The sequence below is a fragment of the Sapajus apella genome, unplaced genomic scaffold (assembly GCF_009761245.1).
Source record: "Sapajus apella isolate SASKATOON/1434 unplaced genomic scaffold, GSC_monkey_1.0 scaffold20, whole genome shotgun sequence".
In the NCBI taxonomy this organism is placed as follows: Eukaryota; Metazoa; Chordata; class Mammalia; order Primates; family Cebidae; genus Sapajus; species Sapajus apella.
In genome coordinates, this window is record NW_022436960.1 from 14,793,482 (window position 1) to 14,807,215 (window position 13,734).

Sequence of the window (13,734 nt, forward strand, 5' to 3'; positions counted from 1 at the left end):
AATGGTAGAACCCAAGAAGCAAACAGAGGGGTAAAGGCTGACAGATGGAGAGACCCAGGCTGGGAACCAAGAATAGAGTTGAGGTTATTTCAGGAGGTTTAAGAGGACTGCAAGAGGGGAGACACAGTATTGCTTAGAGGGTTAAAGGGAAGAAGTCCAGGGGTGAGAATTGAGGGGCAGGTGGGCGAAGGAAGGGTTGCAGCAGGATGAGTTGGGGATTCCGACAGTGGGAGGGCTGGGGGAGGGTGATGGGGAGAAGTGGGTCAAATGCTCAGTCCTACCATATTCTGCTTTGCAGGTTGTGCCTGAGTCTGAATCCTGAAGACAGTGGTGATGGTCAGCATCCCATGAATGAGATGGACCTGTCATCCATATACCACTAAAAATCAACTCTCAGATCTCTAGAGGTATGTACCATCCTTTGGGAAACACTGCTACGGCCAAAGCATAATAAAAACCCAAGTTAAAGAACAGGGTACTTGGAAGTCATTGTTAACTTTTTAGAAGGATACTTGGGTTGTATTTTTTTAAATATAAAATTAAAATATAGCTTACAAAAACAAAACGGGTTGTTTTTATCCTCCACAGTACCTAAGCATGAAACTTTGTACGTAATGGGCACACAAATATTCAATTACATTATTGTAAATAACTGAAAAGATATAATTAGGGATGAATCTTCTGGGCCATGTTCTAATAGTTAGGGTCTCATTCATGAGCTACAAAGGTAGGGGAGGGCTTCAGACAGGTCTGATGGAATGTTTGTGCTCATTAGAAGAGACAATATCTCAGCTAGCTGACATATTTCCCTGGGTCACTGACAATTGGAAGGTCCTCAAGGCTTTAGATATTGCAGGAAAGTGAGAAAAAAGAAATTAAAGACATTGCAGACAAGGACCAATGCTTCAAGACCCACACCAGATCTTAAACCATTTCCCATGGCCTACAAAACCATTTTATGTCTGGGTAAAATATGTTCCTCTGAAAATATGGGTAAAATATGTTTCCTCTGATAAGTAATTTTAGAAATTGTGGCCAGCAGATCCTCAGATGACCCCAGTGATTCCTGTGATCTGGCATTCACACCCTTGTATACATCCCCAACCCTTCAGTGTGGGCATGACCTGTGACTGGCTTCTAACCAAAAGAACATGGCAAAGGTGACAGAAAGTCAGTATTGTCATTATGTTACATTACATAAGACTCCATCTTGTTAGCAGAATCTCTCTGGTTTGCCTGATACCCTTAAAAAAAAAAAAAAGCAAGCAGGCATGTTATAACTTCCCTAAGGAAAGGGCCAAGTGACAAAGAACTATAGGCAGCCTCTAGCCATTGCCCAGCAAGACAGCAAAGCCCTCAAATCTATAGCTGCAAGGAAAATAACTGCCAACAAGCCTCTAGATGAGAACACAGTCTGGCCACTGCCTTGATTGTGGGGTAGCCTTGTGAGACCCAGGGCAGAGGACCCAACTAAACTGTGCTTAGACTCCTGATCCACAGAAACCGTGGGATAAATAATAAATGTGTGGCATGTTAGGCCGCTAAGTTTCTGGTAACTCATTATTGCAGCACAGAAATCTTCATACATACATTTAAAAAAAGGAAGAAAAGTAATATTGAGTTACTCGCCATTTGAGGTATTTATTAGTGAAGATTAAACATCCAAAGGGCAGTCCTCAATGCTCATTTCCATGATTTTAAGAGCTGATAATTCCATGTCATGATTATTGTCACCTTTGACACTGGAGAACTGAACAGATTGGGAGAGTGATGTGTTAAGACAGCATAATCCATTTGAAATCTCAACATTTTCAGTGTCACTATCACCTTCAATGACATTCACAGAAGTTTCCTGATCTGTTAAACTGTCTGAAATACTTGGATTATTTTCATCCAAAGTTGCAGGTTTAAGATGCGTTTCGTCATTCACCTGTTGAATTGTAACCCCTTCTGAATCCTTCGATTTATAAATAGGCATGAAAAATTCAGTTGGTGAAGAGAATATTTCATTCTCATCCTTTGGTACAGACAATAACATATCCAAAGCCTTTTGGTATTCTTGACGTTCCTGCAGAATTGTTATATCATTTTCATTTTTGAACTTTTTTGGTTCTGAATTCCCAGACTTTTCAAAATCAAATAAATCCAACATATCAACATCATTTTGCATTACCAAGTTTTTCTCCGACGTGCAGCCTAAGTCTACCTTCAGGACATGCAGCAGGTGGCGCATTTTTTCCTAGCATGAAGAAAAGATTAGAACAATTACATTAACTAAGTCAAAATAATTTTTGACTGCAAAGCTGCAAATCTCACAGGATTAATACTTTCCCTTTCACTTCTCTCACCACCACCCTCAAAAAAGTTCAAGGGAAAAAAAAGCACTTGCTTTTAAGGTATTGTTTGAGGGTATGAAAAAACTGTGAAATTATTTCTATATTAGATTTTTTCTAATGAAGTTATAAGGAAAGACATACCTCCTCCAAATGTTTATTTTGTTTTATATGTCGCTCAAACAGTCGTTCTAAAAACCTACAAATGATAAACAAAAATGTTAATGTCTCAAAATCAGAAAATCATCTAAATATAAAATAGCCATGTATTACTGAAACTACTAAAGGTTGAAAAATATTTTTTAGATTATTCTTTTTCTCTGTAAAGCTGAAGACTAATCCTTTCCTGTTCTCAGTTCTTCCACTATGCATTTGCTTCACATTAAATGTTTCTGAAAGACTGTATGCTACTTTTATTTATTTGAATAAAATTCTGCTTTCTCTCACCCCACCTCCAAAAAGCCGTTTTTCTCTCACAGACGTATGCAAACACCAAAAGCCTCTCTTCCCCTCCCCATCTTTACACACAAACACACACACACACACACCCCTACCCCCAAAGCCAAACCCTAAAGCAAAGCCTCTTACGGAGATATTTTATAATGCTTCCTAAATTATACTTAAAAAAATTCCTATAATGAAAAGTATAAAACACCAATAAGCAAAATGGAAAATGACACCAAAAAAAAGGGGGAAAATATTCCATGTTCATGGATTGGAAGAATCGGTATCATTAAACTGTCCATACTACCCAAAGCAATCTATAGAGTCAATGCAATCCCTACCAAAAGACCAGTGACATTTTTCAAAGATACAGAAAAAAAAATCTTAAAATGTATATGAAATCACAATAGACCTAGAACAGCCAAAGCTATCTTAAGTAAAAAGAACAAAACTGGAGGAATCATTCAAATTATACTACTGACTTCAAATTATACTACAGAGCTATAGTAACCAAAACAGCATGGTCAGGCATAAAACCAGACCAATGGAACAGAATATTGAACCCAGAAACAAATCCACAAACCTACAGTGAACTCATTTTTGACAAAATTGCCAAGAACATACACTGGGGAAAAGGCAGTCTCTTCACTAAATGATACTGGAAAAACTTAATACCCATATGCAAAAGAATGAAACTAGACCCCTATCTCTCACCACATACAAAAATCAAAACAAAATGGATTAAAGACTTAAATGTAAGTCCTCAAACTACGAAACTACTGCAAGAAAACACTGTGGGAAAATCTCTAGGACACTGGTGTAGCAAAGACTTCTTGAGCAATATCCCACAAGCACAGGCAACCAATGCAAATGGACAAATGGGATCACATCAAGTTAACAAGCTTCTGCACAGCAAAAGAAATAACTAACAAAGTGAAGAGACAACCCACAGAATGGGAGAAAATATTTGCAAAATACCCCTCTGACAAGGAATTAAAAACCAGAATATATAAGGAGCTCAAATAACTATTTACTATTAGCTTTATAGGACCAATCTAATAATCTGATAAAAATGGACAAATTTTTTTAAAAATTAAAAAACTCCCACTGATGGTAAATCCACATAACTTAAAAGTTATCACCTATTAAGTTCCATTAAGTGCTACTATGTTAGCCATAATAATCATTTTACCTCAATTCTGACCAATGTAGGGAGAAAAAGATAGTGTAAAAACCATTTTAAAGATGAGAAAGCCACATCTCTAAGATGATAATTTCCTCTCCCCTGAGGTCAAAAGCCATTAGGAGAATTTAACCCAGATGTGGTTTGGCTCCATAGAATTTATTCATTCTAAAACACCATGCTCACCTCTCTATCACAGAAATGTATCAACAGTTTCTTAAAAAACAACTAATTTCTTTTGTTATCATTTGTTAGCATCAGTGAAGTTATGAGCCAATCTTAGGCTTAGTAGTTCTGAATTATTTCACAATTTTCTTTTAAACCCAAGAAATCTGTATTCTACTTTTAACAGCTATCATTAACATTTTAGAATGTTCACTACTAAGCATTTTTTCTATTCATTTGTATTTCTTTACCAAATTGGAATTAAACAATACATACTATTTGGGCATATATTTTTTCTTTTTCATTTCATTTCTTTTTTTTTTTTTATTGAGACAAGAGTCTCACTCTGTTGTCCAGGCTGGAGTGTAATGGCAAGATCTTGGCTCACTGTAACCTGCACCTCTCAAATTCAGAACACACAGTTTCCTTAAGCTATGCAATAGCTAATCTGGTTTTGCAAACTTCCATTTCACTGACAGTGTGTAAATCTAACTCTTAATTTCTCATTTTACTAGATCTAATACTAGTAACAGTTGTACCAAAAATGCTTGATTTTGATCTTCATGACAGCTTCAGATAGTAAAATGGGATTATGGAACTTTGCAAATAAGTGGTAAAGATCTTCTTTTACTAGTTACTTATAACCAAGGGATATAATATTAAAATGAGTAAAATCTCCATTCTATAAATCTCCCAAGTGGTAAACTTCCCCTAATGTATGAATTAAACATTCTTTACAACTTGCTATCAATTATAATAATATGTTTCTGGTGGGATCCAAGATGGCCGTTTAGGAACAGCTCAGGATCGCAGCTCCCAGTTAAAGCGCAGAGGGTGAGTGGACGCCGCGTTTTTATTGCCCACAGACTAGGAAATTCCCGGGCGGAGGTGACCCACGGTCGCCAGCGCGGCTGTTTCGGCCAGCACGGCTATGCCGGCCAGCGCTGCCGCTTTGCTCCGCGCGACTGCTTTGTCGGCGCCCCAGAGCCGCGCTTCTCCGTACAAAATACACCGGTCCGGGGGCCCTTTAGGCTGGCGATTGGAGCCACGGGAAGTTGCCCGTACGCCGGCTCAAAAAGGGGACTGAGCAGAGAACCAGGACAGTAGATTCCAGGGGAAAAAACAAAAAAAAGCGCCACAAACCTCAGTGCCGCTGTTTAAGCCAGCGCAGTGAGTGGCCACAGGGGAAAACAAACAGACCCCGGCGCCTCTTCAACAGGTGACTGGAACACCAACTTAAAAAAGGCTCTGAGGCAGGGAGCCAGGCGATCAGGCTCGGCTGGCCCCACCCCCACAAAAGAACAGCAATCAGAAACTCTGGATTGAGAATTTCACAGCAAGCGCAGCTGAACCCGGGACAGTCCAGCTCTGTGGGGGAGGGGCGTCCGCCATTACCGAGGCAGCCCGCCGTTGCCAAGGCAACCCGCCATTGCTGAGGCAGCCCGCCGTTGCCAAGGCAACCCGCCACAGCAGAGACTCCGCCCCAACAGTGGCAGGCCACCATCCCCAAAGCAGTTCTAACTACACCCATATAAACAGGACTGCAGGGAAGTTCACTCGGCAGCTGGGCAGAGCCCACAGCAGCTCAGCAAAGCTGCTATAGGCTGACAGTGACTAGGCTGCCTCCTTGCTGGGCTGGGCAGGTCTGAAGGAGAAAAAAAAAAAAAAAAGAAGGTGGCAGCATAACGGAAACTCATAAATAAAGCCCTAAATCCCTGGGACAGAGCACCTGGGAACAAAAAGCAGTTTATGAGTACTGCTACAGCAGACCTAAAAGTACCTGCCCAGCAGCTCTGAATGAACAACAACAGAGCTTGCAGCTCACCATTTGAGCTCCTATAAAGAAGAGACCGTCTCCTCAAGCAGCTCCCTGACCCCTATATATCCAAAAAGACACCTCATAAAAGAGAGATCAGATTGACACTAGGCGGGTATCCTTCTGGGACAAAGATAGCAGAAGAAGAAAACTGGTAACAACCCTTGCTGTTCAGCAGCTGCTGCAGGTGAACCCCAGGCAAGCAGGGCCTGGAGTGAACCTCAGCAGACCTACAGCAGAGGGGCCAGACCGTCAGAAGGAAACCAAGAAACAGAAATAACCTCATCATCAACAAACAGACCGTCAATCTGAAAGATTTGAGACCCAATCTGAAAGCCAACAACCACAAAGTCGACAGGTGGATAAATCCTTAAAGATGGGAAGAAACCAGCGAAAAAAGGATGAAAACACCCGAAACCAGAACACTTCCCCTCCTAAAAGGGATCACAACTCCTCACCAGCAAGGGAACAAGGTTGGATGGAGAACGAGTGTGATGAAATGACAGAATCAGACTTCAGAAGGTGGGTAGTAAGAAACTTCTGTGAACTTAAAGAACATGTTCTAACCAAATGCCAAGAAACTAAGAACCTTGAAAAAAGATTTGACGAAATGCTAACAAGAATGGACAAAATAGAAAGAAATATAAGTGAATTGATGGAGCTGAAAAACGCAACACGAGAACTTCGTGAAGCATGCACAAGTATCAACAGCCGAATTGACCAAGCAGAAGAAAGGATATCAGAGGTCAAAGATCAACTCAATGAAATAAAACGGGAAGGCAAGACTGGAGAAAAAAGGGTAAAAAGGAATGAACAAAGTCTCCAAGAAATGTGGGACTATGTGAAAAGACCTAATCTACGTTTGATAGGCGTACCCGAATGCGACGAAGAGAATGAATCCAAGCTGGAAAATACTCTTCAGGATATTATCCAGGAAAACTTCCCCAACCTAGCAAGGCAGGCAAACATTCAAGTCCAGGAAATACAAAGAACACCACAAAGATATTCGTCAAGAAGAGCAACCCCAAGGCACATAATCGTCAGATTCACCAGGGTCGAAATGAAGGAGAAAATACTAAGGGCAGCCAGAGAGAAAGGTCGGGTTACCCATAAAGGGAAGCCCATCAGACTCACAGCAGATCTCTCAGCAGAAACCCTACAAGCCAGAAGAGAATGGGGGCCAATATTCAACATCCTTAAAGAAAAGAACTTTCAACCCAGAATCTCCTATCCAGCCAAACTAAGCTTCATAAGTGAAGGAAAAATAAAATCCTTTGGGAACATGCAAGTACTCAGAGACTTTGTCACCACCAGGCCAGCTCTACAAGAGCTCCTGAAAGAGGCTCTACACATATAAAGGAACAACAAGTACCAGCTCAACTAAAGGGCAAAACAGCCAGCTAGCACCAAAATGGCAGTATCAAATTCACACATAACAATATTAACCCTAAATGTAAATGGACTAAATGCCCCAATCAAAAGACACAGACTGGCAAATTGGATAAAAAGACAAAACCCATTGGTGTGCTGTATCCAGGAAACCCATCTCACATGCAAGGATACACAAAGGCTCAAAATAAAGGGATGGAGGAAGATTTACCAAGCAAATGGAGAGCAAAAAAAAGCAGGAGTTGCAATTCTCATCTCTGATAAATTAGACTTTAAAGCAACAAAGATCATAAGAGACAAAGAGGGACATTACATAATGGTAAAAGGATCAATGCAACAAGAAGAGCTAACGATCCTAAATATATACACACCCAATACAGGAGCACCCAGATACATAAGGCAAGTTCTTAATGACTTACAAAGAGACTTAGACTCCCACACAATAATAGTGGGAGACTTTAACACCCCATTGTCAACATTAGACAGATCAACCAGACAGAAAATTAACAAGGATATCCAGGACTTGAACTCAGACCTGGACCAAGCAAACCTAATAGACATTTACAGAACTCTCCACCCCAAATCCACAGAATATACATTCTTCTCAGCACCACATCACACCTACTCTAAAATTGACCACATAATTGGGAGTAAATCACTCCTCAGCAAATGCAAAAGAACGGAAATCGTAACAAACAGTCTCTCAGACCACAGTGCAATCAAGTTAGAACTCAGAATTCAAAAACTAACTCAGAACCGCACAGCTTCATGGAAACTGCACAACTTGTTCTTGAATGTTGACTGGATAAACAATGAAATAAAGACAGAAATAAAGATGTTCTTCGAAACCAACGAGAATGAAGACACAACATACCAGAATCTCTGGGACACATTTAAAGCAGTCTCCAGAGGAAAATATATAGCAATAAGTGCCCACATGAGAAGCAAGGAGAGATCAAAAATTGACACCCTATCGTCAAAACTGAAAGAGCTAGAGGAGCAAGATCAAAAAAACTCAAATTCTAGCAGAAGACAAGAAATAGCTAAGATCAGAGCAGAACTGAAGGAGATAGAGACACAAAAAACCCTTCAAAAAATCAATAAATCCAGGAGCTGGTTTTTTGAAAAGATCAACAAAATAGACAGACCACTAGCCAGATTAATAAAAAAGAAAAGAGAGAATAACCAAATTGATGCAATAAAAAACGATAAAGGGGATATCACCACAGATTCCACAGAAATTCAAACCATCATCAGAGATTATTATAAACAACTCTACGCACACAAACTAATAAACCTGGAAGAAATGGATAAATTCCTGGACACTTGCCTCCTGCCAAGCCTAAACCAGGAAGAAGCCGAAACCCTGAACAGACCCATAACAAGGTCTGAAGTTGAGGCAGCAATTAAGAGCTTACCACCCAAAAAAAGCCCAGGTCCAGATGGGTTCACAGCTGAATTCTACCAGACATACAAAGAGGAGCTGGTACCATTTCTTCTGAAACTATTCCAAACAATACAAAAAGAGGGAATTCTTCCCAAATCATTTTATGACACTAACATCATCCTGATTCCAAAACCCGGCAGAGACTCAACAACAAAAGAAAACTTCAGGCCAATATCCATGATGAACATAGATGCAAAAATCTTCAATAAAATACTGACAAGCCGATTGCAACAGCACATCAAAAAGCTTATCCACCATGATCAAGTAGGCTTCATCCCAGGGATGCAAGGCTGGTTCAACACACGCAAGTCTATAAACGTAATTCACCACATAAACAGAACCAAAGATAAAAACCACATGATTATCTCAATTGATGCAGAGAAGGCCTTTGACAAAATTCAACAGCCCTTTATGCTAAAAACACTCAGTAAGCTAGGTATCGATGGAACATATCTCAAAATAATAAAAGCTATTTATGACAAACCAACAGCCAATATCATACTGAATGGGCAAAAACTGGAAGCATTTCCCTTGAAATGTGGCACCAGGCAAGGATGCCCGCTCTCACCACTGCTATTCAATATAGTATTAGAAGTTCTAGCCAGAGCAATCAGGCAAGAAAAAGAAATAAAGGGTATTCAAATAGGAAAGGAGGAAGTCAAATTGTCTCTATTTGCAGACGACATGATTGTATATCTAGAAGACCCCATCGTCTCAGCCCCAAACCTCCTGAAACTGATAAGCAAGTTCAGCAAAGTCTCAGGATACAAAATCAATGTGCAAAAATCACATGCATTCCTATACACCAATAGCAGACTTAAAGAGAGCCAAATCAAGAACAAACTTCCATTCACAATTGCCACAAAGAGAATAAAATACCTAGGAATACAACTAACAAGGAATGTAAAGGACCTCTTCAAGGAGAACTACAAGCCACTGCTCAACGAAATAAGAGAGGACACAAACAGATGGAGAAACATTCCATGTTCATGGTTAGGAAGAATCAATATCGTGAAAATGGCCATACTGCCCAAAGTAATTTACAGATTCAATGCTATCCCCATCAAGCTACCAATGACCTTCTTTGCAGAACTGGAAAAAACCACCTTAAACTTCATATGGAACCAAAAGAGAGCCCGCATAGCCAAGTCAATTCTAAGCAAAAAGAACAAAGTGGGGGGCATCACACTACCAGACTTCAAACTATACTACAAGGCTACAGTAATCAAAACAGCATGGTACTGGTACCAAAACAGAGATATAGACCAATGGAACAGAACAGAGGTCTCGGAGGCAACACAACATATCTACAACCATCTGATCTTTGACAAACCAGACAAAAACAAGCAATGGGGAAAGGATTCCCTGTTCAATAAATGGTGTTGGGAAAGCTGGCTAGCCATGTGCAGAAAGCAGAAACTGGACCCCTTCCTGACACCTTACACTAAAATTAACTCCAGATGGATTAAAGACTTAAACATAAGACCCAACACCATAAAAACCCTAGAAGAAAATCTAGGTAAAACCATTCAGGACGTAGGTGTAGGCAAGGACTTCATGACCAAAACACCAAAAGCATTGACAACAAAAGCCAAAATAGACAAATGGGACCTAATCAAACTCCATAGCTTCTGCACAGCAAAAGAAACAATCATTAGAGTGAATCGGCAACCAACAGATTGGGAAAAAATTTTTGCAGTTTACCCATCTGACAAAGGGCTGATATCCAAAATTTACAAAGAACTAAAACAGATTTACAAGAAAAAAACTAACAAGCCCATTCAAAAGTGGGCAAAGGATATGAACAGACACTTTACAAAAGAAGACATACGTGAGGCCAACAAACATATGAAAAAATGCTCATCATCACTGGTCATCAGAGAAATGCAAATCAAAACTACATTGAGATACCATCTCACGCCAGTTAGAATGGCAATCATTAAAAAATCCGGAGACAACAGATGCTGGAGAGGATGTGGAGAAATAGGAACACTTTTACACTGTTGGTGGGAGTGTAAATTAGTTCAACCATTGTGGAAGACAGTGTGGAGATTCCTCAAGGACATAGAAATAGAAATTCCATTTGACCCAGCCATCCCATTACTGGGTATATATCCAAAGGATTACAAATCGTTCTACTATAAGGACACGTGCACACGAATGTTCATTGCAGCACTGTTTACAATAGCAAAGTCCTGGAACCAACCCAAATGCCCATCGATGATAGACTGGATAGGGAAAATGTGGCACATATACACCATGGAATATTATGCAGCCATCAGAAACAATGAGTTAGGGTCCTTTGTAGGGACATGGATGAACCTGGAAACCATCATTCTCAGCAAACTGACAGGAGAGCAGAAGATCAAACACCGCATGTTCTCACTCATAGGCGGGTGTTGAACAATGAGAACACATGGACACAGGGAGGGGAGCACTACACACTGGGGTCAGTTGGGGGGAAATAGGGGAGGGAGGGTGGGGGGTGGGAAGCTGGGGAGAGATAGCAAGGGGAGAAATGCCAGATGTAGGTGATGGGGAGGAAGGCAGCAAATCACACTGCCATGTGTGTTCCTATGCAACAATTCTGCATGTTCTTCACATGTACCCCAAAACCTAAAATGCAATAAAATAAATAAATGGGAAAAAATAATAATAATAATAATAATATGTTTCTAAGAAAGCAATATATTTTTTCATTTCCTAATATGGGAAAATAACTTTAAACATCATATGAAGAAATATGAAGAATATTTAATATAGACCTTAATTCCATAACACAGTTAAAAAAACTAACCTGTTGGAAAACAAACCAAGTTTCAAAATTTCATCTGTTACATCTTCAATGAAACTCAGATACAGCAGTTCTTCTTCACTGCAAAGGAAAGGCAATATATAGCATAAAAATTATTGCTTATTCTGAAAACTATAAGAAACATTACTACCTAATTAGAAATATCTACCTCTACCATTACCAATGTACTTCTATCTTATATTACTAAGAGGAATATTATAAAACAAACATGTCTACCTTCTCAAATTATGCAAGGATAAATATTTACTAAAGATGATGACCTAATAAAGTAAAATTTCACAGCTATCTGCAACATCCATAGCAGTAAAAATAACCAGAATTAAACAAAACAAAAAGAGAGCAATGAAAGGCAAGGGGCAATCAAATGCAATCCGCTGGGAGCAAGCACTTCCAAGGAGTGTTTTAAATTTCCTCTGGCTCCTGACCAGGTCCAGCAGCAGAGGTGCAAGCTCCTCTGCAAAGCACCTGCAAGGAGGAAAAGGAAAGTGGTCCAGAGAAGTGGGAGCTTCAACTAAGAAGTCCTCTCCTAGTTCTAGGCCAGCATCCTGTTTTAAGGTTGAGAAATTTACAAACAGAAAAATTTATTTTTTCTCTCAAAATGTTCAGAGAAGAAAAATTCTCATAGGAAAATTTATGAACATAAATATTGTAATTTTTTAACTACTTGTACACACTTCTCTATTATTTCTTGTAGCTATTACAAGAAAATTAGGATAGTATTGTACATTTGATTTTAATTAGCTAAAATTAGCAAATTTATACAAAATGTAAGTAGCAAGTAACTAAATTAATAAATAAGCAAATATAAGGGAAGAGTTAATAAGCAAATCAAATAATAGATTTAAATGTTTAATAAAAAGTTAGTTTCAAACTGATTCAGTGTCTTGCTTGCTTAAAAAGTGTACATTTGAAAATAAATAAAATTTTATATTTTCCCTAAAAAATGTAACTTAATTAAAACAACATTAAAATCTACAAGTAAAATGTCTGCAAAAAACTGCTGAGGTTAGAACCCTCTGGAAAGAGTATCCTGAGTTACTAAAAGTCTGCATTTCTCTAAAACTCTTCTTTATTATTTTTACTTATACAATAAATAAGAATTATAGATACTAATTATTTAAAAGTATCAGGTATTAGGGACAAATTTCAACTGGAGATAAAACAATGAAGTGGTTGATAATTATTCCAGAAAGTTATTATTTCTCAAATAAATTTGAGAAAATTATTTGGGTTTAGCCTGTATTATACGTTTGCTCTCCCAAAGCTGGTTGTAAGAAAGATTAGTGTTCACAGATGATTGGATAAAGAAAATGTATATATACACCATGAAATACTATTCAGCCATAAAAACAAATAAAATCATGTCATTTGCGGCAACATGGATGGAGCTGGAGGACAGTGTTAAGTGAAATAAGCCAGCAACAGAAAGTTAAACACCACATGTTCTCACTCATATGTGGAAGCTAAAAACAGTTGATTTGATAGAAGAAGAAAGTAGAACAGAGGGTACCGGAGGCTGGGAAGGGCAGAGGGGATCAAGGGACAAGGTGAGATTCGTTAAAAGATACAAAATTACTGCTAGATAGGAGGAGCAAGTTCTAGTGTTCTATACCACTATAGGACGGCTGCTACAGTTAATAATAGTTTCAGATAGCTAGAAAAAGGAAACTCAATGTTTCCAACACAAAGAAAGAAAATGTTTGAGATGATGGATATGCTAATTAAACTGTTCTAATCACTGTACAGTATATGTATCAAAACACCACTAGGTATTCCACGAATATGTACATTTATTACTTGCCAGTTTTTTTTAAAAAGAGAGATTATTGTTCAATCCTGACTTATTTAATAATGGTTTTTATGATTCTTAACTCTTGATTTCCACTATGCAAAATGAAAAGGTAAGAAAAGGTCTTACTCAGAGTAGATTTTACTAGTTGACGGGAGCTTCAGGGAATACTGACTTATTGCCCTAGAAAGAGGAAGTTAAAGTAGTTGAGCAAAACAATGGTTGGCATACAATAAGTACTAAATGATATTGTATATTAGTACAGATTGAATATCCCTTATCTGAGATGCTTGGAACCAGAAGGATTTCAGATTTTGGATTTTGGAATATTTCCATTATATACTTACTAGTTG

General features: G+C 38.7%; 1 protein-coding gene across 3 annotated transcripts in view; it reads right to left on the reverse strand.

The window, feature by feature from the left end:
- Window positions 1-1,616: 1,616 nt before the first annotated feature.
- SPATA7 (spermatogenesis associated 7) overlaps window positions 1,617-13,734 on the reverse strand; it is a 71,324-nt gene continuing 59,206 nt past the window's right edge. For all 3 annotated transcript variants that reach the window (XM_032287686.1, XM_032287687.1, XM_032287689.1), the window contains 4 exons: window positions 13,511-13,564; window positions 11,575-11,652; window positions 2,478-2,532; window positions 1,617-2,239 (listed from right to left, as the gene is read on the reverse strand). In XM_032287686.1, coding sequence (XP_032143577.1) covers window positions 1,655-2,239; window positions 2,478-2,532; window positions 11,575-11,652; window positions 13,511-13,564 — 772 coding nt within the window. In that variant the 3' untranslated portion in view covers window positions 1,617-1,654. The remainder of the gene's footprint in view (window positions 2,240-2,477; window positions 2,533-11,574; window positions 11,653-13,510; window positions 13,565-13,734) is intronic.